At 46.1% G+C, this 27,961-nt stretch overlaps 2 protein-coding genes across 2 annotated transcripts in view; one reads left to right on the top strand and one right to left on the bottom strand.

Moving 5' to 3' along the window:
- LOC145337152 (synaptosomal-associated protein 25-like) overlaps nucleotides 1–27,961 on the bottom strand; it is a 298,706-nt gene that overhangs the window by 235,691 nt on the left and 35,054 nt on the right. The window lies entirely within an intron of this gene.
- On the top strand, nucleotides 554–27,841 carry LOC145337154 (tripartite motif-containing protein 54-like). The gene is made up of 4 exons (XM_080181943.1): nucleotides 554–739; nucleotides 9,239–9,400; nucleotides 10,850–11,020; nucleotides 27,185–27,841. The coding sequence occupies exons 1-4, from the start codon at nucleotides 554–556 to the stop codon at nucleotides 27,839–27,841; spliced, it is 1,176 nt and encodes a 391-aa protein (XP_080038069.1).

Raw genomic sequence — 27,961 nt, forward strand, 5'->3', positions numbered from 1 at the left:
CATCCAGCACCCGCCCCCCGCCGACCCACAGTCACCCCACCCTCCAAGGTAGTTTTGCCAGTGGCAGAGACAACTCGTCGGTTGGCCACCAGTGGGACCTTCCAGTCCCGCTGAAGTCAATGGCCATTTGCATTGCTCACCAGTCATACCCATTATGGGACTGGAAGATCCTGCCAATGGGAAGGGCCTGGAAAATTCCGGCTGTGGTCAATGATTTTATGATTAACCAATGGGCAGGTTAGAGTAAATGGACTCCACCACCAGTGTGATACGTAATGTTTCTTACAGATTGAATTCTTATTGCTGGATTATGACATCTACAATCTAATTGTTAACAGCCATGTAGATTCAAAGAGGAATCCCTTTGTGACATGGTTATTGAAACCATATAGAATGTATATTATGGCATCATCTCCTTACCAACAAGGAGTTTGGGATCTTTGAGGCAATTTGTTTTCTTTTATTTTTGTGACGGTACCGTCGCCAGCACAGCAAGATTCCGAAGGATCCCAGGACAATGTGTTTCTCTGCTGGTGTCTGACAGATTGCCGCAATGAATGTTGCCCATGAAGCACTGGCCAAGGAACTGTCGTGTCCGGTGTGCCTGGAGCTGTTCACTCCCCCTGTGCTGGAGCTGCCGTGTGGTCACAACTACTGCAAACAATGCATCGAGGCAACACTCTTCTCGCAGAACTGCACCCACGTAAATGGTCACTTCTTCTGCCCCATGTGCAGAAAAGTAGGAAAAGAATATTCTTTGGTGATAATTAGTGTGGGGGTGGAGGGAGGGGAGGGGATTGTCGCTGTCCCGTGTTTCTTTCAAATTAAATGTTGCCATTTAATTATTCTATTATACACTGTATGCGTGTAACTTAAATATACTTTCTTGATTGAAATGATCTGGAATTGGCACACAGGATATATATTCCAAGTTCAAAGATGACACAAAACTTGGAAATACAGCAAACAGTGAGAAGGATAGTAACAAAGTTCAGAAGGACATGGAAAGATTGGTGCAATGGGCAGACACCTGACCAATGGTATTTAATACAGAGAAAGTGTGAGTAACACATTCTGGACTGACAAATGGCAAATGGCAGTAGGAACTAAATGGTAGAATTTTACAGGGGCTGCAGGGAGACCTGTGGGAGCACATACCCAAATCTTTGAAGGCAGCAGGACAAGTTGGTGAAGCTTTTTAAAAAGCAAACACGGTTCTTGACTTTGTAAACAGGTTACAAAAATAAGGAAGGACCCAAACCATTATAAATCACTCATTAGGCATCAGGTGAAGTACCCTGTCCAATTCTGGGCACCAGACTTTAGGAAGGATATCAAGGTCTTGAAGAAATTGCAGCACAGATTTAACAAAACAGTACTTGGGGTCTTCAGTTATCTAGGGGAGACAAGAGATGATGGCTAAGCCAAATAAGATTAAGAGAAGATGAGGTCTTCAAAATTATTAAGCATTTTGATAGAGCTCCCCGCTGGCAAGAGGATCAGTACAGTAAGAAGTCTCACAACATCAGGTTAGAGTCCAACCAGTTTATTTGATAGTAATCCCACAAGCTTTTGGAAATGCTGTTCATTCGTCAGGTGTGTGGAAGGTTCTGATCAGAGAAAGGCATGTAAAGTCACACACAGTTTACAGAATACTGATTAGAATGCCAGTCTTTACAGCTAACCAGCTATTCAAGTCTTAAAGATGCAGATAATGTGAGTGGAGGTAGCATTAGCATAGGTTAAAGAGATGTCTCCAGACAGTACAGTAAGCGAGATTTTGCAAGCCCAGGCAAGTGTCATGGGGGTTACACATAGTGCGACATGAACCCAAGATCCCAGTTGAGACCGTCCTCACGTGTGCGGAACTTGGCTATCAGTCTCTGCTCAGCGACTCTGCGCTGTTGTGTGTCGTGAAGGCTGCCTTGGAGAACACTGACTCGAAGGTCAGAGGCTGAGTGCCTGTGACCGCTGAAGTGTTCGCCAACAGGAAGAGAACAGTCTTGCCTGGTGATTGTCGAGCGGTGTTCATTCATCCGTTGTCGTATTGTCTGCATGGTCTCCCCAGTGTACCATGCTTCAGGACATCCTTTCCTGCAGCGTATCAGGTAAACAACGTTGGCCAAGTTGCAAGAGTATGTACTGTGTACCTGGTGGATGGTGTTCTCACGTGAGATGATGTCATCCATGTCGATGATCCGGCATGTCTTGCACAGGTTGCCGTGGCAGAGTTGTGGTCACTGTTCTCCTGAAGGCTGGGTAATTTGCTGTGAACAATGGTCTGTTTGAGGTTGCGTGGTTGTTTGAAGGCAAGAAGTGGGGTGTGGGGATGGTCTTGGCGAGATGCTCGTCTTCATCAATGATTTGTTGAAGACTCCAGAGAAGATGTCGTAGCTTCTCCGCTCCGGGGATGTACTGGATGATGAAGGGTACTCTGTCCACCACGTCCCGTGTTTGTCTTCTGAGGAAGTCGGTGCGGTTTTTCGCTGTGGCGCGTCGGAACTGTTGATCGATGAGTTGAGCACCATATCCTGTTCTTATGAGGGCATCTTTCAGCGTCTGGAGGTGGCTGGTGTGATCCTCCTCATCTGAGCAGATCCTGTATGTACGGAGGGCTTATCCCTAGGGGATGGCTTCTTTAACACGTGTTTAGGGTGGAAGTTGGAGAAGTGGAGCATCGTGAGGTTATCCGTGGGCTTGCGGTACAGTGAGGTGCTGAGGTGACCGTCCTTGATGGAGATGCGTGTGTCCAAGAATCCAGAATCAGTGGTATTCTTGGACACACGCATCTCCATCAAGGACGGTCACCTCAGCACCTCACTGTACCACAAGCCCACGGATAACCTCACGATGCTCCACTTCTCCAGCTTCCACCCTAAATACATCAAAGAAACCATCCCCTATGGATAAGCCCTCTGTATACACAAGATCTGCTCAGATGAGGACAATCGCGACAGACACCTCCAGACGCTGAAAGATGCCCTCATAAGAACAGGATATGGTGTTCAACTCATCGATCAACAGTTCCGATGCGCCACAGTGAAAAACCGCACCGACCTCCTCAGAACACAAACAAGGGACACGATGGACAGAGTACCCTTCATCGTCCAGTCCTTCCCCAGAGCAGAGAAGCTTCAACATCTTCTCCAGAGTCTTCAACATATCATTGATGAAGACAAACATCTCGCCAAGGCCATCCCCACACCCCACTTCTTGCCTTCAAACAACTGCACAACCTCAAACAGGCCACTGTCCACAGCAAACCACCCAGCCTTCAAGAAAACAGTGACCACAACACCACACAACCCTGCCACAGCAACCTCTGCAAGACATGCCGGATCATCGACATGGATACCATCATCTCACGTGAGAACATCATCCACCAGGTACATGGCACATACTCTTGCCACTCAGCCAATGTTGTCTACCTAATACGCTGCAGGAAAGGATGTCCTGAAGAATGGTATGTTGGGGAGACCATGCAGACGCTATGACAACAGATGAATGAACATCGCTCGACAATCACCAGGCAAGACTGTTCCCTTCCTTTAACTCGTTGGTTAAAAAGAAAAAGGAGGCTTATGTTCGGATGAGACGTGAGCACTCGGATAGTGCACTAGAGAGCTTTAGATTGGCTAGGAGGGAGTTGAAGAGCGAGCTAAGAAGGGCTAGAAGAGGACATGAGAAGACTTTGGCTGATAGGGTTAAGGAGAATCCTAAGGCGTTCTATAGGTATGTCAAGAACAGAAGGTTGGTTAGGGCAAGGTTAGGGCCAGTTATAGACGGCAGAGGGAAGTTATGTGTGGAACCGGAGGAGATTGGTGAAGCATTGAACCAATATTTCTCTTCGGTGTTCACGCAGGGGGACGTGGATATAGCTGAGGAGGACACTGGGTTGCAGGGGAGTAGAATTGACAGTGTTACAGTTGATAAGGAGGATGTGCTGGATATTCTGGAGGGTCTGAAAATAGATAAGTCCCCTGGTCCGGATGGGATTTACCCCAGGATTCTCTGGGAGGCAAGAGAAGTGATTGCAGAGCCTCTGGCTCTGATCTTCAGGTCGTCGTTGGCCTCTGGTATAGTACCAGATGATTGGAGGTTAGCGAATGTTGTCCCATTGTTTAAGAAGGGGAACAGAGACTTCCCCGGGAATTATAGACCGGTGAGTCTCACTTCTGTTGTGGGCAAGGTTTTGGAAAAAATTATTAGGGATAGGATTTATAGTTATTTGGAGAGTAATGAGTTGATTGGAGATAGTCAGCATGGTTTTGTGGCGGGTAGGTCGTGCCTTACTAACCTTATTGAGTTTTTTGAGAAAGTGACCAAAGAGGTGGATGGGGGTAAGGCAGTGGACGTGGTGTATATGGATTTTAGTAAGGCGTTTGATAAGGTTCACCATGGTAGGCTTCTGCACAAAATGCAGATGTATGGGATTGGGGGTGATCTAGGGAACTGGATTAGGAATTGGCTAGCGGATAGGAGACAGAGGGTAGTGGTTGACGGTAAATATTCATCATGGAGTTCGGTTACAAGTGGTGTGCCTCAGGGATCTGTGTTGGGGCCACTGCTGTTTGTGATTTTTATTAATGATCTGGATGAGGGTATAGTTGGGTGGATCAGTAAATTTGCTGATGACACCAAAGTCGGAGGTGTGGTAGATAGTGAGGAAGGGTGTCATAGTTTGCAAGAAGACTTAGACAGGTTGCAGAGCTGGGCCGAGAGGTGGCGGATGGAGTTTAATGCAGAGAAATGTGAGGTAATTCACTTTGGTAGGAATAACAGATGTGTTGAGTATAGGGCTAACGGGAAGACTTTGAATAGTGTGGAGGAGCAGAGGGATCTAGGTGTATGTGTACATAGATCCCTGAAAGTTGGGAATCAAGTAGATAAGGTTGTTAAGAAGGCATACAGTGTCTTGGCGTTTATTGGTAGGGGGATTGAATTTAGGAGTCGTAGCGTTATGTTGCAACTGTACACAACTCTGGTGCGGCCGCACTTGGAGTATTGTGTGCAGTTCTGGTCCCCACATTACAGGAAGGATGTGGAGGCTTTGGAGAGGGTGCAGAGGAGGTTTACCAGGATGTTGCCTGGTATGGAGGGGAGATCCTATGAGGAGAGGCTGAGGGATTTGGGGTTGTTTTCGCTGGAAAGAAGGCGGCTAAGAGGGGATCTTATTGAAACATATAAGATGATTAGAGGTTTAGATAGGGTGGATAGTGATAGCCTTTTTCCTCTGATGGAAAAATCTAGCACGAGGGGGCATGACTTTAAACTAAGGGGGGGTAGTTATAGGACAGATGTCAGGGGTAGGTTCTTTACCCAGAGGGTGGTGAGGGATTGGAATGCCCTGCCTGCTGCAGTTGTAAATGCGCCTAGTTTGGGGGCGTTTAAGAGGTCTGTGGACAGGTTTATGGACGAAAAGGGATTGGTTTAGGTTAGTGGGTCATTGTTGTTGTTGTATTTTTTTAACTGGTCGGCGCAACATCGTGGGCCGAAGGGCCTGTTCTGCGCTGTAATGTTCTATGTTCTATGTTCTTCCTGTTAGTGAACACTTCAGTGGTCACGGGCATTTAGTCTCTGATCTTCAGGTAAGCATTCTCCAAGGCGGCCTTCACGACACACGACAGTGCAGAGTCGCTGAGCAGAGACTGATAGCCAAGTTCCACACACACAAGGACGGCCTCAACTGGGATCTTTCATTCACATCACACTATCTGTAACCCCCATGACTTGCCTGGGCTTGTAAAATCTTACTTACTGTACTGTCTGGAGACATCTCTTTAACCTATGCTAATGCTATCTGTACTCACATTATCTGCATCTTTAAGATTTGAATAGCAGGTTAGCTGTAAAGTCTTGCATTCTAATCAGTGTTCTGTAAACTGTGTGTGACTTTATATTCCTTTCTCTGATCAGAACCTTCCACACACCTGATGAAGGAACACCATTTCCGAAAGCTTGTGGGATTACTATCAAATAAACTGGTTGGACTTTAACCTGGTGTTGTGAAACTTCTTATTGTGTTTACCCCGGTCCAACGCCGGCATCGCTACATCAAGAGGGTCGGTAGCCAAAGGAATTTAACATTTTTTTAATTCATTCATGGGATGAGTGCATCGCTGGCTGGGCCAGTATTTGTACCTCTTCCCTAATTGCTCTTCAGTTGAGTGGCTTGATCATCCATTTCAGAAGGTTGAGTTAACCACATTGCTGTGGCTCTTTAGTCACATGTAGGCATGATGTGGAGATGCCAGCGTTGGACTGGGGTGGGCCCAGTAAGAAGTCTCACAACATCAGGTTAAAGTCAAACAGGTTTATTTGGCAGCATAAGCTTTCAGAATCTCCAAAAACTTGTGCTGCCAAATAAACCTGGTGTTGTGAGACTTCTTACTGTCACACGTAGGCCAGACTGGGTAAGGCCGGCAGAATTCCTTCGGACAGCAGATTTCCTTCCCTAAAGGACATTAGTGAGCCAGTTGGATCTTTACAGCAACCGACAATGGTCACCATCAGATTTTTAGGGCAGGAGTTCATGGCCTCATTCATCCCGAAACTAAAATTCCACCTAAAGTCAACGAACGTTTCCATGGTCTGCCCCTCGCCTGCACCAGTTTTCGTGGTGGGCCAGACAGTAAAATTCCAGCCTTAGCTCCAGATTTTTATTAGATTCAAATTTCAATATCTGCCATGGTGGGATTTGAACCCGGGTCCCCAGAGCATTACCCTGGATCACTAGAAAACTGACAATACTACTACACCACCTCTACCTCCCCAAAGGGGCAAAAAAAAAGGAGAATTGAAGGGTCTTTTTTCAAGTTTTCTTTAGTCAGTTGTTGTGATCTGGAATACACTGCCTGAAAGCTCAGGGGAAGTAGATTCATTAGCAATGTTCAGAGGGAAAATGTGCAGGGTTTTGTGGAAAGAACAGAGTGGGACTGATTGAATAGCATTTTCAAGAATCAGTATTGCCATGATGGGCTGAATAGCCACCTTAGAAACATAGAAAAACTACAGCACAAACAAGGCCCTTCAGACTACAAGTTGCGCCAAACATGTCTCTACCTACTAGGCTTACCTATAAGTTTCTATTTTACTAAGTCCCATGTACTTATCCAAAAGTCTCTTAAAGGACCCTATTGAATCCACGTCCACCACTGCCGGCAGCCAATTCCACTCACCCACCACCCTCCGAATGAAAAACTTACCCCTGACATCTCCTCTGTACCTACTCCCCAGCACCCTAAACCTGTGCCCTCTTGTGGCAGCCATTTCAGCCCTGGGAAAAAGCCTCTCAGAAGCCATTCGATCAATACCTCTCAACATCTTACACACCTCTATCAGGTCACCTCTCATCCTTCATCTCTCCAAGGAGAAGAGACCGAGCTCTCTCAACCTATCCTCGTAAGGCATGCCACCCAATCCAGGCAACATCCTTGTAAATCTCCCTGAACCCTTTCTATGGCTTCCACATCCTTCCTGTAATGAGGCGACCAGAACTGAGTGCAGTACTCCAAGTGTGGTCTGACCGGGGTCTTATACAGCTGCAGCATTATCTCTCGACTCCTAAACTCAATTCCTCGACCGATGAAGACCAGTACACCGTATGCCTTCTTAACCACATCCTCTACCTGCGAAGCTGATTTGAGAGTCCTATGAACCCAGACCCCAAGATCCTTCTGATCTTCCACACTGCTAACAGTCTTACCCTTAATATTATATTCCGCCATCCCATTTGACCTGCCAAAATGAATCACCACACACTTCTAATGCCTTTGCTGATCCATTCAACTAAATGATGTGAGGCATCTTGCCTCCACCACCCTACCAGACAGCGCATTCCAGACCGTCACCACCCTCTGAGTAAAAATCTTTTCCTCAAATCCATTCTAAACCTCCCGCCCCTCACTTTTAACCTGAGTCCCCTCATAACTGACCCTCTAACTAAGGGGAACAGCTGTTCCCTATCCACCCTGTCTATGCCCCTCAATCAGGTCACCCCGCAGTCACTTGCTGTTGACCCTGGAGGGAAGCCAAGATTTGCAACTGATTGGCAATCAAAAGAGAAAACATTACACTCTAACTGTCCCAATGATGTAAGAGAAATTAGCTGCAATTGACCTCAAAATATGCCAACTTACAGCAACTACACCATGTAGCACTTAAAGTGACATGCCAGAGTGTAATTAATTCTACTTCAATAGCAGACTAAAAAAAAGTTTTATTTATAAAGCAATAAAACGAATTTCAAGATGCTTTTTACAGGAGCATTTTGCTGTAAAACAAAATATGACACAGAGCTATCTAAAGATATATTAGATCAGGTGACCAAAAGCTTGGTCAAAGGGTTTGGTTTTAAGGAGTTTCTTAAAAGGAGATAAGCAAGAGGGAGGGGCAGAGAGACAGAGGGAGGGAATTACAGAGCTTGGCACCTATGCAACTGAAGGCATGGCCACCAGTGGTAGAGAGATTAAAACATGAGCACAGGAAACTGGAGCTCTGCGGGACTAGAACAGGATTACAGAGATAGGGAGGGATGACACCATGGAGGGATTTGAAAACATGGATGAGAATTTTAAAATCAAGTTGTTGTTTGACCAGGAGAGAGCGTGTTGGTCAATGAGCAAAGGGATGATTTGGTTCAAATTAAGAGACGGGAAGGCCCATGTTCATGGAGGGTGGAATGTGAGCAAGGAGACAAGAGTATACTGGAATAGTCATTTCCAGAGCTAAGAGAGACATGGAGCAGATGAGCTGCGACTGGAGTGAAGGCAAGCGATGTTAGAGAGATGGAAATAGGTGGACTTAGTGATAGCACAAACATGTGGGTCAGTGAGAGTCAAGTTTGGTTAAAAACAAATTGTTTTAGTCTCAAGCAGTTGCCCACCAACCACATGGCATAAAGCAAGATCTAATGTGACATGTCTTCAGCAGAGGGTAGGGAGTCATCCATGAAGAAAAGCTTAAACTGCAGAGATGATTTGCATTTATAATAACCAATGACCCAAAGCCTTTTATAACTAATAAAGTACTTTTGAAGCATTGTCCCTGAATTTAGTAAAAACAGCAGCCAATTTACACACAGCAAGATCCCACAAACAGCAATGTGATAATGAACAGACCATCTGCTTTAGTGCTTATGTTTTCAGGGATGAATTTTAGCCAAGACAAGTGTGAAACCTACAGAGGCACAATGACAATTTCTCTAATTGACACTTTCACTCACACATTCCCCCCTCAGCTCACGTACCTGCGCGGAAAAGGCATTGGCATCTTAAAGCGAAACGTTTTTGCGGAAAATGTGCTGGACAAGTTTAAGCAAGAGTTGGAAATTATCTGCAGTGAGGAGCTGAGCCAACAAACCCAAATGTGTGAGAAGCACAAAGAGGAACTCATGAACCTGGTGAGATTAGCAGCTGCATTTCACTGCAGCCATACACGTAGGGGATTTTTTTTCAGATTAGGTTTATATACACTGGTAATGTGCCCACTGTGTCACCCACGGTCAGTGCATAGATTAAAAACTACTGAAAGACTTTGGAAACTTGCTTCTGAAAGAGCACAATTTTCAAGCAGCAGCCAGAACAGGGGCAGCATTCTGGAAGTGACTACTCCAACCCTGACCCACCTCTTTGGGTTCTTGCCATTTTTAGGGGAAGCAGCAACTTATAACTCAGCTCCTCTCACTTTAGTGTCCTGGAACTTTGAAGGCAAGTTCCACAAATTCACCATTTCATATTAACGTACGCAAAATGATGGAGAGAGAAAGAATAAACAGCTGGTCAAGTCTGCCGCACATTCATGATGGTTGGAGCATTAGAATGAAACATTCCCCCATCCCCCTCCCTCCCCTACCACCAGACTCCCCCATCGCCTCTTCTCTCCACAGCTATATACTCTCCTGCAAGAGGCAAAAAAATTTAGTGTCCTGGGCCAATAATGAGAAAGAATAGTCTGGAAAAATAAGAGATTTGGTAGTGCAGTGAGTGACAGTCTCTGCCTCTGAGCCAGAAACGCTGGGTTCGAGTCCCAGCCCAGCACTTGATGGCCAATCAAGGTGCATTCATAACTCAGCTAAACAGGGTGAGTGTCAACCTGCAAAATCCTTCCAAACCAAGTCAATGGCTGGCTATAAAAGAGCGGGAGAGGCACCTAGTCAGCCACACTTGATGTGGAGTGGCGCTCCTCACGCTATAAGCCTCTGACGACAGCCAAGCAACCTGTTCCATGAATTACTAGCTATGGAAACAGACGAAAGTCTGCCTTACAGCACCACTAGGTGTGGGGAGAGAATTGAACCCTGTAAAACGCCGAATGAAAGCAGCCCAGGAGATGGAAAGGTCCACGACAAGAACACCTCAACCAGCCCTCAATCTTTCTCATTTTCTCAAACACCCCTTCTGCATTTGTTTCCATTTTCAAACAACTGCCAAGCAACCTGTTCCGGGAATCTGTTTCTGTCAATTTCTCTCTCTCCACCTCTCTGTCCCTCTCACTTTCTCTGTTTTCCTCTTTCCATACCTCTCATTCCCTGTCTCTGTCAATCTCTCATCTATATTACCAACCCCCCCCAGTCCCTTTCTCTTTCCCTCACACAGCGAGGACCACCCAGGACACAAAACAGTGCGTTGTTCTCTAGTCGACCCTCACTCTCTGTACCAAGACTCAGCCTCGATAAATCAGTGAGTTTAGTTGATGTATTTGTTCCTGATATCCCACCATGCAATTCTGACCCATGTATAAGATTCCTGCTGAGTCTGAGTGGTGTGTGGGTGTACCAGGAGTGAGATGCACCACACAGAGTTTGGCATAGCTGCAATCTCAGTCATTAGCCCTTGTGTTGATTTCACAGATGTGCCTGCACGATGACATGCCCATATGCAGCATTTGCAAGCTGTTTGGAGATCACAAATGTCACAGTGTTGCTAAACTCTCCGATGTTTATCAGCAAAGGAAGAAATGTTTCACTGAAGATATGAAGTCTCTTCACATGAGGAGTGAGAGTGCATCAAGAACCATCCAGGTACCTCCCACAGTTGGCCATCCTAAACCATGTTTCCACACAAATATCTAACATATTAGATTGTTATTCCAACTGAAAACAGATACAAAGATGCTGCCTATTCCTGCCCATCTCTCCGACCTCACCCACCACCACCAACATCACCATCCCACCCTTACAGGCTGGAAGAGATGTGTAGAAATTGCCAGGCAGGTTCTCAGATGGAGGGAGTAACTTCATTCAAGTGTCATAGAGTCATAGAGATTTACAACATGGAAACTGGACCTTTGACCCAACTTGTCCATGGAGCCCAGTTTTTAACCACAAAGCTATTCCCAATTGTCCATATTTGGCCCAATCACACCCATGTAACTGTTGCAAAGCTTTTTGAAAAGACAAAATTGTGCGCCCACCTCTATTATGACCTCTGGCAGCTCATTCCAGACACTCATCATCCTCTGTGCAAAAAAATTGCCCCACAGCACCCTTTTGTATCTCTTCCCTCTCACCTTAAACCTATGCCCTCTAGTTTTAGGCTCCCCTACTTTCTGCTGAATGCCTTCTTCATCACCCTGTCTATCTGTGACTCCACGTTCAAGGAGCTATGAACCTGTACCACTAGACCTCTTTGTTCTATAACTCTCCCCAACCCCTATCATTAACTGATTAAGTCCTGCCCTGGTTCGATCTATTAAAATGTGTCACTTCACATTTATCTAAATTAAAACAGGTGGCACAATAGTTAGCACTGCTGCCTCAAAGTTCCAGTGACCCAGGTTCAATTCCCAGCTTAGTTGACTGTCTGAGGTGGAGTTTGCACAATCTCCCCATCTTTGCGTGGGTTTCCTCCAGATGCTCCAATTTCCTCCCACAGTTCAAACATGTGTGGGTTAGGTTGATTGGCCATGCTAAATTTCTCCTTATTGTTCGGGGATGTCAGGGGGATTAGTAGGGTAAATATGTGGGGTTAGGGCCTGGGTGGGATTGTTGTCAGTGCAGGCTTGATGGGCCAAATGGCCTCCTTCTGCAGGAAGTCTATGATTCTATAAACCCAATTTGACATTCATCAGCCTACTAGCCCAATTGATCAAGATCCCATTGCAATCCTAGATAACCTTCTTCATTGTCACTATACCACCACTCTTGGTGTCATCTGCAAACTTACTAACCATACCTCCTAAATTCTCATCCAAATCATTAATATAAATGACAAATAACAGTGGAACCAGCCCTGATCCCTGAGGCACACCGCTGGTCACAGGCCTCCAGTTTGGAAAAACTACCCTCTACAACTACCCTCTGTCTTCTATGGTCAAGCCAATTTTGTATCTAATTGGCTATTCACCCTGGATCCTGAGAGATTTAACTTTATGCAACAACCTACCATGCAGTACCTTGTTAAAGGCCTTGCATCAACTGCATTGCCCCACCTAACTTTTTGGTTACCCCTTCAAAACTCAATCAAATTTGAGAGACATGATTTTCCACTCTCAAAGCCATGCTGACTGTCCCTAATCAGTACTGTGTTAGATAAGACTGCTCCTGAGTGCTAACCACTGACTTTCTGCTGAAAACTGTACACACAGGGAGAGGAGACAGCTCAAAGCTCAGCCTTGAAGCAACATCCCCCCTCCGTACCCCCTCACCCCACCCCCTCCAACAAGCAACCTCTCATTAATCTCTGTTGAGATATTGAACGTGATCCAAGTTAGTTACCTGGGATTGGAAAGACATCACAGTATGAATTCGATCAAGTGGATGGTAAGGAGCAGTCAACTTATAGGGACCCAACTGATTTTCCCCATACTGAATTCTAAATCCTTGAACATGTTGTCACCTCTCCAAATCCTGCCTATCACACAGAGCTCTACCTCCGCATCACCTCTCTTGAATCCTCCACTGTTTCCGAATGATCAGATCACTTGTCCAACACTCAGCAGTGACTGAGCCAAAATTTCCTCCAATTGAATACTGGAAAGACCAAAGCCTTTGCCTCTTCAGACCCTGCTACAAACTCTGCTCCTGCGCCACCGATGCCATTCCTCCTGGCCAGCCTTCCTCCTTTCCTCCATAAACTTGAGATCTTCCAAAACTCTGTTGCCCATGTCTTAACTCTCACTAAGTCCCATCCTCCATCACGTTTGTGCTCACTGACCTACACTGGCTCCTAATTAAAGTAATTCATCAATTTTAAAACTCTCATCTTGTTTTTCTACATTCATCACCTCATCCCTCCCTATTCCTGTAGTCTCCTCTGGCCCTACAAACCTCTGAGATATCTATACTCCTCCAATTCTGACCTCTTGAGTATCCCCAAATGAATCGACCACTACTGGTGACTATTCCTCCAGTTGCCAGGGCCATGAGTACCATAACTGCCCCTAAATCTCTTGACCCATCAACCAATCAACCTCGTGACCTCCCTTCCGCCTTTTAGATGATCCTGAAAACGTCTTCAGCCAAGATTTTTGACACTTAGAACACTACAGCACAAACAGGCCCTTTGGCCCACAAGTTGCATCGATCATATCCATACCTACCAGGCCATAGAACTATCTATAACTCCCAATCCCATTAAATCCCATGTACTCATCCAGAAGTCTTTTAAAAAACCCCAACGAGTTCGCATCTACCACCACCGATGGCAGCCGATTCCACTCACTCATCACCCTCTGAGTGAAAAACTTACCCTAACATCTCCTCTGTACCTGCTCCCCAGCACCTTAAACCTGTGTCCTCTCGTAGCGACCATTTCAGCCCTGGGAAATAGTCTCCAAGAATCCACCCTATCTATTCCTCTCAACATTTTATAAACCTCTATCAGGTCACCTCTCAACCTTCGTTTCTCCAGGGAGAAGAGACCTAGCTCCCTCAACCTATCCTCATAAGGCATGCCTCCCAATCCAGGCAACATCCTTGTAAATCTCCTCTGCACCCTCTCAATAGCTTCCACATCGTTCCTGTAATGAGGTGACCAGAACTGCGCACAGTACTCCAAGTGGGGTCTGACAAGGGTCTTATAAAGTTGCAGCATTACCTCCCGACTCCTAAACTCAATCCCTCGATTAATGAAGGCCAGTACACCATACGCCTTCTTGACCACATCCTCCACCTGCAAGGCCAATTTGAGAGTCCTATGGACCCGGACCCCAAGGTCCTTCTGCTCCTCAACCCAGCTAAGACTCCTACCCTTGATATTGTACTCCTTCATCCCATTGGTCCTGCCAAAATGGACCACTACACATTTATCTGCGTTGAAGTCCATCTGCCACTTCTCCGCCCAGTCTTGTATCCTATCTATGTCACACTGCAACTTCTGACATCCCTCCAGACTATCCACAACACCACCAACCTTCGTGTCGTTGGCGAACTTACTAACCCATCCCTCCACTTCCTCATCCAGGTCATTTATGAAAATGACAAACAGCAAGGGTCCTAGAACAGACCCCGGGGCACTCCACTGGTGACCGACCTCCATGCAGAAAAAGACCCATCCACAACCACTCTCTGCCTTCTGCAGGCAAGCCAGTTCTGGATCCACAAGGCCAAAGCCCCCTGGATCCCATGCCCTCTCACCTTCTCAAGAAATCTTGTATGGGGGACCTTTTCAAATACCTTGCTGAAGTCCATGTAAACCACATCTACCACTCTTCCTTCGTCAATGTGTTCAGTCACATTTTCAAAGAACTCAACTAGGCTCGTAAGGCACGACCTGCCCTTGACAAAGTCGTGCTGACTATTTCTGATCATACTAAACTTCTCGAAATGCTCATAAATCTTGTCCCTCAGAATCCTCTCCATTAACTTACCAACCACTGAGGTCAGACTCACCAGTCGGTAATTTCCAGGGCTATCCCTGTTCCCTTTCTTGAAAATAGGAACCACATTCGCAATCCTCCAAAACCTCTCCTGTCTCCATCGACGACGCAAAGATCATCGCCAGGGGCTCTGCAATCTCTTCCCTCATCTCCCACAGTAACCTGGGGAGGTGTAACTTGTCCTAATACTGCCACATATCATACTTTGTCTTGTAATAATGTTCCTGCGATTTTCTTTTGAACTTTTTAATCATGCCAGAAGTTACGTATATATAGGTTGCTGTGATTAAACCCTGTGCTGAAAGCTGAACTGAGATCTCTACAACGGATGGCCTGGCCTGTACATTCTGGCTTTCTCTCGCTCTCCTTTCTTAAATAGAGGTGGTAAATTTGCTATTTTCTTGCGTGATGGGACCTTTCCATGCAGAACCTCAGAAACTTTAGAAAATTAAAACCAATGCATTTACTATCTCAGCAGCCACCACTTTTAAGACTCTAGAATGAAATCCATCAGACCCCGAGAACTTGGCAGCTTTTAGTTCCAATAATTTTCCAGGTACCCTTTCCTTGGTGATTCTAATTGCTTTAATCCCTCCCTCCCTTTCACCTCCTGAATACTTATTTCTGGGATGTTATTTATATCCTCGACAGTAAAGACAGATGCAAAATATCTGTTAATAGAACACAGAAAAACTACAGCACAAACAGGCCCTTTGGCCCACAAGTTGCGCCGATCATATCCATACCTACTAGGCTTACCTATAACCCTCAATCCTACTAAGTCCCACATACTCATCCAGAAGTCTCTTAAAAGGCCCTATCGAATCCGCCTCCACCACCACCGCCGGCAGCCAATTTCACCCACCCACCACCCTCTGAGTGAAAAATTTACCCCTGACATCTTCTCTGTACCTACTCTCCTGCACCTTAAACCTGTGCCCTCTTGTGGCAGCCATTTCAGCCCTGGGAAAAAGCCTCTGAGAATCCACCCAATCAATACCTCTCAACATCAGAGCGGCACTGTAGCACAGTGGTGAGCACTGCTGCTTCACAGCTCCAGGGACCTGGGTTCGATTCCCAGCTCAGATCACTCTCCATGTAGAGTTTGCACATCCTCATGTCTGCATGGGTTTCCTCCGGGTACTCCGGTTTCCTCCCACAGTCCAAAGATGCGTGGGTTAGGTTGACTGGCCATGCTAAGAAATTGCCCCTTAGTGTCCAGGGATGCGTAGGTTAGAGGGACTAGTGGGTATAATATGTAGGGATATGGGGGTAGGGCCTGGGTGGGATTGTGTTCAGTGCAGACTCAAGGGGCTGAAGGGCCTCTTTCTGCACTGTAGGGTTCTGTGATACTATGATTCTATGATCTTATACACCTCTATCAGGTCACCTCTCATCCTTTGTCTCTCCAAGGAGACAAGACCGAGCTCTCTCAACCTATCCTCATAAGGCATACCACCCAAAAGAGGCAACATCCTTGTAAATCTCCTCTGCACCCTTTCAATGGCTTCCACATCCTTCTCGTAATGAGGTGACCAGAACTGAGCGCAGTACACCAAGTGCGGTCTGACCAGGGTCTGATACAGCTGCAGCATCCTGACTCCTAAACTCAATTCCTCGATTGATAAGGCCAGTACACCATACGCCTTCTGAAAGGGATGGATAGGGTAGAGGTGGAGAGGCTCTTCCCGCTCAGTAAGGACAGCAGGACTAGGGGGCACAGCCTCAAGATAAGGGGGAGTGCAGTTTAGAACAGAGTTGAGGAGGAACTTCTTCATTCAAAGGGTGGTGAATCTCTGGAATTCTCTACCCGTTGATGTGGTGGAGGCTACCTCACTAAATATATTTAAGACACGGGTAGATAGGTTTTTGGTAGGCAAGGGGATTAAGGGTTATGGGGAGAAAGCGGGAAAGTGGAACTGAGCCACTTCAGATCAGCCATGATCTTATTGAATGGTGGGGCAGGCTCGAAGGGCTAGATGGCCTCCTCCTGCTCCTATTTCTTATGTTCTTATGCACATCCCCTATCTGTGAAGCCAATTTGAGAGTCCTATGAACCCAGACCCCAAAATTCCTCTGATCTTCCACACTGCCAAGAGTCTTACCAATAATATTATATTCCTTCATCCCATTGGACCTGCCAAAATGAGCCACCACACATCCGGGTTGAAGTCCATCTGCCACTTCTTCACCCAGTCTTGCATCCTATCTATGTCTCGTTGCAACTTCTGACATCCCTCCACGCTATCCACAACACCACCAACATTTGTGTCATCGGCAAACTTACCAACCCATCCCTCCACTTCCTCATCCAACTCATTTCTAAAAATCACAAGCAGCAAGGGTCCCAGAACAGATCCCTGGGGCAGTCCACTGGTGACCGACCTCCATGCAGAAAAAGACCCATCCACAACCACTCTCTGCTTTCTGCGGGCAAGCCAGTTCTGGATCCACAAAGCAATGTCCCCTTGGATCCCATGCCCCCTCACTTTCTCAATAAGCCTTGCATGGGGGACCTTATTGAACGCCTTGCTGAAGTCCAAATAAACCACATCCACCGCTCTTCCTTTGTCAATGTGTTTAGTCACATTTTCAAAAAACTCAACCAGGCTCGTAAGGCACGATCTGCCTTTGACAAAGCCGTGCTGACTACTTTTGATCATACTATACTTCCCTAAATGTTCATAAATCCTGTCTCTCAGGATCTTCTCCATCAACTTACCAACCATTGAGGTTCAATTCATCACCATTTCCTTATTTTCCTTTATTAATTCCCCAGATTCAATCTTTAGAGGACCAGCACTCACTTTACTCTTTTCATCTTCTAAGTACCTGTAGAAACTATAACCCGGTTTTTATATTTCTAGCTGGCTTTCACTTGTACTCTAATTTCACTCTCTGTTATCAATCTGAGTCATTCTTTGCTGTATTTCATAATCTGTCAAATCCTCTTACCCATCACTCATCTTTGTGGTATTATATACTTCTTCCAATTTAATTTTATACTGTTTAATTTTGTTATTTTTAAGTTCTTTAATTAGCTGTGGATGTTTCATCCTCCCTTACAGTCTTTGGCCGGGATTTTCCCCACTATTGTCAAAGGCAAACGTTAAGTGGGAAAAGCAGCATTGAAGCCGTTGATGGCAGGGATGGCTTTCTCCACCATAATGTGCAACACTTAGAAACAAAATCTTAAATGCATGGCTCCCACGATAGGGCAACCTGTGATTTGTCTTCTCCGCTATCAAATTAGACACTCAATGATCTGGGGTGCCATTTTAAAGATCGCTCCAAAGCACAGCAAGCAAACCATTTCACTGAGGACCTTCCCGGAACTACTCTGGCTGCCCCCAGCACTACCAGGGCACTACCCTGGCATCAAGCTTACACTATCCGGGCCCAGGTATGTTGGTTCCATGGTAGTGCTGGAGCTACCAGTTTGATGCTAAGACATTACCTGGGCAGGACCTTCTTGCCCCTGAGCGCTGAACGTACCTGATCTCCCCAGGTGGCCACCTTCAGAGACCAGTCGTGATTCACACTGCTCTGCTGCTGTAGGTGCACCTTTTGACATGGGGGATCTGGGTTTGATAATGACATGTTAATTAACTGTGACATTCCTGTCACGGACAGGGGGAGGCGACAATCACATCACGTATTCATGCTGATGTAAAATGCGACTTTGCAATATTTATCGCTCCCATCGCTGAACCCTCCAGATGCAAACGTGTAGGAAATCCCGACCTTCCTTTCTTATGGGATTGTCCTGAAAAATCTCCTTATATATCTTCCACTGCATCTCTAATGACCTATTCCTTAACCTATTTGCCCACTCACTGTCTTCATGGCCTTATGATTGCCCTTATTTAAGTTTAAAGCACTAGTCTTAAATACATTCCTCACTCCCTCAAACTGAATGTGAAATTAAATCAGGCAGTTACAGGCATCTTCCCTCTGAGGTAATTAATTAATCCTGTGTATTGTACATTATGTGGAGATGCCGGCATTGGACTCAGGTAAACATAGTAAGAAGTCTCACAACACCAGGTTAAAGTCCAACAGGTTTATTTGGTAGCAAAAGCCACTAGTTTTCGGAGCGCTGATCCTTCATCAGGTGGGTGGGAGTTCTGTTCACAAACGGGGCATATAAAGGCACAAACTCAATTTACAAAATAATGATTGGAATGCGAGTCTTTACAGGTAATCAAGTCTTAAAGATACAGACAATGTGAGTGGAGAGCACATTAAGCACAGGTTAAAGAGATGTGTACTGTCTCCAGACAGGACAGTAAGTGAGATGTTACAAGCCCAGGCAAGTCATGGGGGTTACAGATAGTGTGATATGAACCCAAGATCCCAGTTGAGGCGCTCTTATGTGTGCAGAACTTGGCTATCAGTTTCTGCTTAGCGACTCTGTGTTGTCGTGTATCATGAAGGCCGCCCAGGAGAATATTTATCCGAAGATCAGAGGTCGAATGTCCCTGACCGCTGAAGTGTTCCCCAACAGGAAGAGAACAGTCTTGCCTGGTGACTGTTGAGCAGTGATCATTCACCCATTGGTGTAGTGTCTGCATCGTCTCCCCAATGCACCATGCCTTGGGACATCCTTTCCTGCAGTGTATCAGGTACACAACATTTGCCGAGTTGCAAGAGTATGTGCCATGTACTTGGTGGATGGCGTTCTCATGTGAGATGATGGCATCCGTGGCGATGATCCAGCACTTCTTGCAGAGGTTGCTGTGGCAGGGTTGTGTGGTGTTCGCACAACCTCAAACAGACCATTGTCCACAGCAAACTACCAAGCCTTCAGAGAACAGTGACCATGACATACCACACAGCCCTGTTACAGCAACCTCTGTTACACATGCCAGATCATCGACACGGATGCCATCATCTCATCAGGTACACGGCACATATTTTTGCAACTCAGCCAACATTGTCTACCTGATACGCTGCAGGAAAGGATGTCCCGAGGCATGGTATATTGGGGAGACCATGGTAACCCTAAGACAACAGATGAATGAACACCACTCAACAATCACCAGCCAAGACTGCTCTCTTCTTGTTGGGGAACACTTCAGCGGTCACAGGCATTCGGCCTCTCATCTTCGGGTAAGTGTTCTCCAGGGCGGCCTTCATGACACACGACAGCGCAGAGTTGTTGAGCAGAGACTGATAGCCAAGTTCCGCACACATGAGAACGGCCTCAACCGGGATCTTGGGTTCATGTCACACCATCTAACCTCCATGACTTGCCTGGACTTTCAAAATCTCACTAACTTTCCTGTCTGGAGACAATACACATATCTTTAACCTGTGCTTAACACTCTCTCCATTCACATTGTCTGTACCTTGAAGACTTGATTACCTGTAAAGACTTGCATTCCAACCATTATTTTGTAAATTGACATTGTGCCCTGTTTGTGATTAGAACTCCCACTTACCTGATGAAGGGGCAGCGCTCTAAAAGCTAGAGGCTTTTGCTACCAAATAAACCTGATGGACTTTAACCTCGTGTTGTGAGCATTGCATGTTACCAATTCTATTATTGCCTGCTCTCTGGTTGATACTAGGATGTGCTGCTCTGAGTAATGGTCATCATCCAGGGATATTTAGATTGAAATCACCCACGATTATCACTGTACCTTCCTCACAATCACCCAGTATATCTTCCTATTTACCGTGTCCTATAGTACGGTTACTGTTAGGAGCCTATGAGCCACTCTCAAGTGACTTCTTACCTTAATCATTTCTGATCTCTACCCAAACTGTTTCTACAACTTGATCTCTAGAAGTAAGGTTCTCTCTCTCTTTAGTGTACCACTGTTATCCCTCCAGCTTTTCCTAGCTTCCTGCCCTTGCTAAATATCACATACCCTTGGATATTCAGGTCTCAGCCTTTGCCATCCTGTAGTGATGTCTCTGTAATGGCTATCAGATCATATGGAATTATTTCTATTTGCACTGTCAATTTGTCTGTTTTTTTTTTAGAAACCGAACAGCCCATTGAGTCTGCACCAACCACAATCCCACCCATTCCCTACCCCTACATCCCCACAAATTTACCTGCTAATGCTTCTAACCTACACATCTCAGAACACTAAGGGGCAATTTTTTAGCATGGCTAATCAATCTAACCTGCACATTTTTGGACTGTGGGAGGAAACCGGAGCACCCGGAGGAAAATCCATGCAGACACGAGGAGAATGTGCAAACTCCACACAGACAGTGACCCAAGCTGGGAATCAAACCCAGGATCCTGGAGCTGTGAAGCAGCAGTGCTAACCACTGTGCTCCTGTGTCACCCATTTTTGTTACAAATGCACTCAAATACAGGATCTTTAGTTGTGTGTTTGTATTATTTTTGTATCCCTCCACACCCCTCATCCATGAACCCACCCAAGATTTTCTTAAATGTTAAAAGTGACCCCACATTTACCACTTTATCCGGCAGCTCATTCCACACTCCCACCACTCTCTGCACGAAGAAGCCCCCCTAATATTCCCTTTAAACTTTTCTCCTTTCACCCTTAACCCATGCCCTCTGGTTTTTTTCTCCCCTAGCCTCAGTGGAAAAAGCCTGCTTGCATTCACTCTATCTATACCCATCAAAATCTTATACACCTCTATCAAACCTCCCCTCATTCTTTTCCGCTCCAGGGAATAAAACCTCACCTATTTAATTTCTCTCTGTAACTCAGCTTCTCAAGTCCCAGCAACATCCTTGAGAACCTTCTCTGCACTCTTTCAACCTTATTTACATCCTTCCTGTAGCTGGGTGACCAAAACTATACGCAATACTCTAAATTCAGCCTCACCAATGCCTTATACAACCTTACGATAACACGCCAATTTTTATACCTGATACTCCGATTTATAAAGGCCAATGTACCAAAAGCACTCTTTCCAACCCTATCCACCTGTGACATCACTTTTAGGGAATTCTGTACCTGTATTCCCAGATCCCTCTGTTCAACTGCACTCTTCAGAGTCCTACCATTTACCCTGTACGTTCTACTTTGGTTTGTCCTTCCAAAGTGCAATACCTCACACTTGTCTGCATTAAATTCCATTTGCCATTTTTCAGCCCATTTTTCTAGTTGGTCCAAATCCCTCTGCAAGCTTTGAAAACCTCCACTACACCTCCAATCTTTGTATCATCAGCAAATTTGCTGATCCAGTTTACCACATTATCATTCAGATCATTGATATAGATGACAAACAACGATGGTCCCAACACACCACACACACAACACGCGGCACACCACTAGTCACAGGCCTTCACTCAGAGAAGCAATCCTCCACAATCTCTGGCTTCTTCCATTGAGCCAGTGCCTAATCCAATTTACTACCTCCCCACCTATACCTAGCGACTGAACCTTCCTAACTAACCTCCCATGAGGGACCTTGTCAAAGGCCTTGCTGAAATCCAGGTAGACAACATCCACTGCCTTCCCTTCATCTACTTCCCTGGTAACCTCCTTGAAAAACTCTAATAGATTGGTCAAACATGACCGACCACGCACAAAGCCATGTTGACTCTCCCTAATAAGTCCCTGTCTATCCAAAGCTTTTTAGCTTTTCTAGCTGGTGGTTACTGTCTCTGGATCTTCTTTTCCAACTCTTCTTAATGCTGCTAACTGCCTCTAGGCCCTCTTTTTGCCTGCTGTCAAACTAGCAATCAAACTAGTAATCGAACCCAGACTTCTGACCCATCCCAATACCAAGGCCTTATGGAGATCCCAAAGCAGGACCCCATTGCGAACCCAGTCCTGAGTTCTGCGCCAAACCTTGTACCAAGACCCTGTGCAGCAGTCCCATACTGAAGCCTCTACCAAGGCTCTTCATAGAGATCCCATACTGAATCCACTAAAAAGACCCCATACAGAGATCCCATGCTGAATCCTCCACCTGAAGACTCCGTACAGGGATCCCAACCAATCTGGACAACAATTTTGAATGGAATGGGATCATGGTGTCTAACCCAGCCCAGCAGATTATACGGCATTGCACCAGTGCCAGAAATAGAAAGAAATGATTTCCTTCAAAATGAATAAAATAAACTCTAAAACTGAATGATATTAATTCTGTGGAAATCTTTCTCGGTCCTGCAGTGCCCTTTGCTTAACCAGCAGGCACCACACACTATCTATGGGGTCACCCAGATCACAAGGAAGAGACAGGCAGTAGAATGAAATCAGTGTCACTTTGCAGCATCTGCCAGAAGCATCCCCCCCCAAACATATCTGTAAGGCCATAAGAAATAGGAGCAGCAGGAGACTGTTCTGCCCCTCGAACCTGCCCTGCCATTCAACAGGATCATGGCTGATCCGACATTTCTTGCATCCACTATCTCACCCTTGTGCCGTAATCTTTCATTCCCTTACTGACCAAAAATCTTTCTGCCTCAACTTAAATATACACAAGGATTCTGCTCCCACAGCTCTCTGTGGCAAGAAGTTCCAAAGTCACAACCCTCAGACAGGAAATTCCTCCTCTCAGTCTTACATTGGCACCCCTTTATTCTGAGGCTGTATCCTCTGGTCCCAGACTCTCCCATGAGGTGAAACATCTTCTTAGCATTTACCCTGTCAAGCCCCCTGAGAATCAGATATGTTTCAACAAGAACTGGGGAGAGACTTGCAGCCCAGGACTGAACAGGGGACTCTCTGACACAGGTGGCTTGGCACGAGGCCACCAGGGAAGCTCTAACTCAGTCCCCCACTCATATTCTGTGTTAAATTACATGAGTCAATGATGTGGGAGAGTGGCCCATTCATTTCAATGTAGAGCAATTAATCTCGCTGCGCTTAATTGCACAATAATTACAGTATGCAGTTGAACAGCACTCAAATACTCAGCTATTTCATCATCATGATTCACCTTTGTGTTTTCTTTGCGACTACCTTGGGAGAGGTCTCGTTTTGTGTGTCATGACTCAGTCCACCCACGGAATGTCCTTAAAACACCTCTTCCTGGTGACCTCACCGACACAGCTGAATACTCTAAAGGGTCAAGGTTCCCATCAAACCATGACGGTGTTCCTAGTTTAAAGGAGAAATCAGACAAGATGTTTTCTGTTTGTTCAGGCAGGGTGGCTAAACATTGCGAAGCAGCATTTGAGGAAGTGATGGCCCAGTGGTATTATCACTAGATTATTAATCCAGAAACTCAGCTAATGCTCTGGGGACCCAGTTTCGAATCCTGTCATGGCAGATAGTGGAATTTGAATTCAATAAAAAATATCTGGAATTAAGAATCTACAGCTATAGTATTAGGAGCCTGAATGGAGAGAAATTTGTTGAGTGTCTTCAGGGGAATTTCTCATTCAGTATGTTTCGGTCATTGGTTGGAGACGGGACTTCTGCCCACACGCAGTAGGAAGTCCCTCCTCAGAGAGCTGCCAGTTAATCTTAATGGCCAGCAGATGTCAAGTCCCAACTACATCAAAGGTTGTGGCATACAGAACTGGGGCTGCAAATCTTCCCCCAGAGTCTAAATACCAGAATCAAGGATCAGGTAACTATGAGGATTTCAGGGGAGAGAGAAGTGGGCACAGGGGGTGGGGTTTAGAAGGCAGAAGGGGGCTGGGGTTAGAGATGTGGGGTGGGGGGGGGCGATGTTGAAAGAATGTAATCAATGGAGGTGCCCCAACTCTCATCCCCACCTGAGACCTGAGCAGGGTTCTCCTCTTTACCCCACCACCACCTCTTCCCTCTCCACACACACACACACACACACACACACACACACACACTCCTGAACCCCACTAGCCTGAAAATTGAGGCTAGGTGGGAAAGAAGCCCTTAACTGGCCACTTAAGAGCCTCAATTGCACTCCAGCCTACTCCAGAGAACAAGGGCTGGGCATAATGTAAGCAACTTTCAGCCCCTGTATCATTTTGTTGTGGGAGTCTTGTGGCACAATGGGGTTAGCATCCTTGCCTCTGAGTCAGAAGCTCTGGCTTCATGTTCCAATCAGGTCCTTTATGGTCAGGAGGGTGCGTTCGTAACACGGCCAAACAGGCTGAGTGTCAATTCCTCCCAAACATGCCAATGGCTGGTGGCAAGAGTGGGAGAGACTCCTGGTCAGCCATTCTTGATGTGGAGTGGCACCCGTCAAATTATAAGGCCTGGCGACAGACCCGCCTGTGTGCACCACTAGGTGCAAGAAGTGAATTGAACTACTCTGGTGAATCTGCATTTCTTCCCCTCCAAGGTCAGTGTATCTTTCCTGAGGTGCAATGCCATGAAGCGAACACTGTATTCCAGGTCAGATCTGAACCAGAGTTTTATACAACTGCAGAATATCTTCCATCCCCATTGTATTCTGTCCCCTATGAATCCTTCACCAGGGGCACTCTCCCAGCAGCTGTCCTTGACACTCACCACAAGTATGGATGCAGCTCAGGGCGAGTGAACCTTCTTACCTAAAGTAATGGAATTAGCTGGTCTCAGCTGGGACTGATCCCCAATGTGAATGGCGGCAGGAGACATCAGGAGGTGTGCGTGTGTGTGCGCGCGCGTGTGTGCAGATGTGCGCATCTGTGTGGAGGCACAAAGGTCCACATTTTACCATTTGGCATTGTGTGTTTCAGTGCCCAATGCACAGAAGTTTCAATTTTAAAGGGACAGGCTGGAGTACACCGAGGCTTATTCAAAATGAACTTGGTGCTCACTAGGCTTTATTGCTGGGATTTGAACATGGGCCACATCAGGTTCCCAGTGTTAGCAGCAAGAACTTTTCACAATGGGCAGAATTTTTCCTGTATTTGGCAGCGGGTGAGAAAAACAGCATTGAAGCTGAAACGGTGACTTTCCCACCATATCATTGGAAACAGAACAAAAAACATTGTTTTATTTTTAAAGATTGCGCACTGTTTTTAAAGGCCACCCTTGTGCATGAAAGTTCATCAGGGCTCTTCATCCTATCGCACCTTTCCCCTCAGTGCAACCAAAACCCCTCCCCTCCCCCAACAATAATGAGGGCCGACCACCAGGGGAAAGCCATGGGAAACCAGTCGTAATTCTCTCCCTCACACCAACGGGGTGGGGAGTGATGATTCAGGCATAAAGGCATTGGTGAGGCCGCAGCTGGAGTACTGTGTGCAGTTTTGGGCGCCGCACCTGTGCAAGGATATTTTGGCCTTGGAGGGAGTGCAGAGGAGGTTTACTAGGCTGATGCTGGAGTTGAGGGGGTTGAGCTATGAGGAGAGGCTGAATAAACTAGGCTTGTACTCGCTAGAGTTTAGAAGAATGAGGGGAGATCTCATTGAGACGTATAAGATGATGAATGGGATAGATAGGATAGAGGTGGAGAGACTCTTCCCACTCAAAAAAGACAGTAGGACTAGGAGGCACAGCCTCAAGATAAAGGGGAGGCGGTTTAGAACGGAGTTGAGGAGGAACTTCTTCACTCAAAGGGTGGTGAATCTCTGGAATTCTCTGCCCGTTGAAGTGGTGGAGGCTGCCTCGCTAAATATTTTTAAGAAGCGGGTTGATGGGTTTTTGATAAGAGAGGGGATTAAGGGTTATGGGGAGAGGGCGGGAAAGTGGAACTGAGACACAACAGATCAGCCATGATCTTATTGAATGGCGGGGCAGGCTCGAAGGGCTAGATGGCCTACTCCTGCTCCTATTTCTTATGTTCTTATGTTCTTATGTTCTTATAATGATATGTGAATATATTACAATGATGCTCCCAACATTGAGGATCAGGATTCCCCGTTATTCCACTGGTGGGGGTCGGGGACAGTTATGTCAGCATGAAACGTGAATTGGGCCTCTCGAGATTTTCCACTCCCGTCGCCCAACCTGCCCAAAAAGAATGGGAGTGAAAATCCACCCCACCACAACCCCAAAAAGACTCTCTAACAGGATTGACTGGATAGTTTGATCAAACAGACAAGAACCAATTGGCCTCAGTCAGTCAGACTCCATGATTGGTTTATTCTCTACTCTGTCCAAGAGACACAATCACTTGCATTGGGAGGGGGTGGGCTGCAGGAAGGATCTTCCCGACGGTGCAGGTTTCCAAAATCAGGGTTAGTTATAGTCTAAGGATACAGGGTAATCCATTTAGAACTGAACTGAAGAGAAATTTCTTCACCCACAGAGTAGCCAGCCTGTGGAATTCACTACGACAGAAAGTAGTTAAGGCCAAAACAGTGTGTGTTTTCAAGGAGTTAGATATAGCTCTTGGGGTGAAGGTAATCAAAGGATGTAGGGGAAGATGGGATCAGGCTGTTGGGTTGAAATATCAGCCATGTTCAAAATGAATGACGAAGCAGGCTCAAAGGGCAAAATGGCCGACTCCTGCCCCAATCTTCTATGTTTACTCAAACAATTTCTCATCACCATTCCAACAGGAAATTGAGAAGCTGATGAATGACACAGTCTCTGCTTGCAAAGATACAAAGATGATGATCGACGCTGTGGGAGCCAGCCTGCTGATGGAACTGAAGTCCAAAATCAACACACTGAAGATGAAAGTGGAGAGCGAGAGGGTGCAGAAGATAGAGAAGCTGCAGGATACATTGGCTGCCCTCCATGGCCCAACCCAGCTCTACCTGCAGATGAAACGCCTGCTGGACTCCCACTTGAACCCTGTGCACTTTCTCAAGGAGGACAAGCTGCTCCGGGTTGAGGTGGCCAGGTTTGCCCAGCAGGAGGGACTTCCCCAAATCCCACAGGAGGGCAGTATCTCAGTCTCACAATACTTCAAGGAGCTGGTCAAGGGGATCGACATGAAGGATTTTGTCTCCTCAGAGACAAACAAGTTGCTGCTAAGGAGTGCGGAGGAGCATGATGCCTGGATGTCAAATTGCTCGAACCTAAATGTCCCCTCGGCAGAGGACCTGGATGAGATCATACACAAAATTATATGCAGTTTGGGCTTTAAAAGTAAAGAGGCAGATGAGAGTTATGTTGAATACGAGTCTTTTCTATCTACCTCCAGTGCAACCAACTGCCTCGAGACAGCCCAGGAGATGGAGATGCTGCCAGTCAACAGAATGGACTTATAGCCAATTTACCAAGGATAGCCAACCTATTTAATTCAGTGGATTGCACATCACAATCCAAAGCACTGGGATCTTCTATTATTAATAAATATCAAACTTGTTATTCTAAAGCCTGCAGACTCT

Source organism: Carcharhinus amblyrhynchos, unplaced genomic scaffold, assembly GCF_965287045.1.
Source record: "Carcharhinus amblyrhynchos unplaced genomic scaffold, sCarAmb.v2.hapA scaffold_44, whole genome shotgun sequence".
Lineage (NCBI taxonomy): Eukaryota > Metazoa > Chordata > Chondrichthyes > Carcharhiniformes > Carcharhinidae > Carcharhinus > Carcharhinus amblyrhynchos.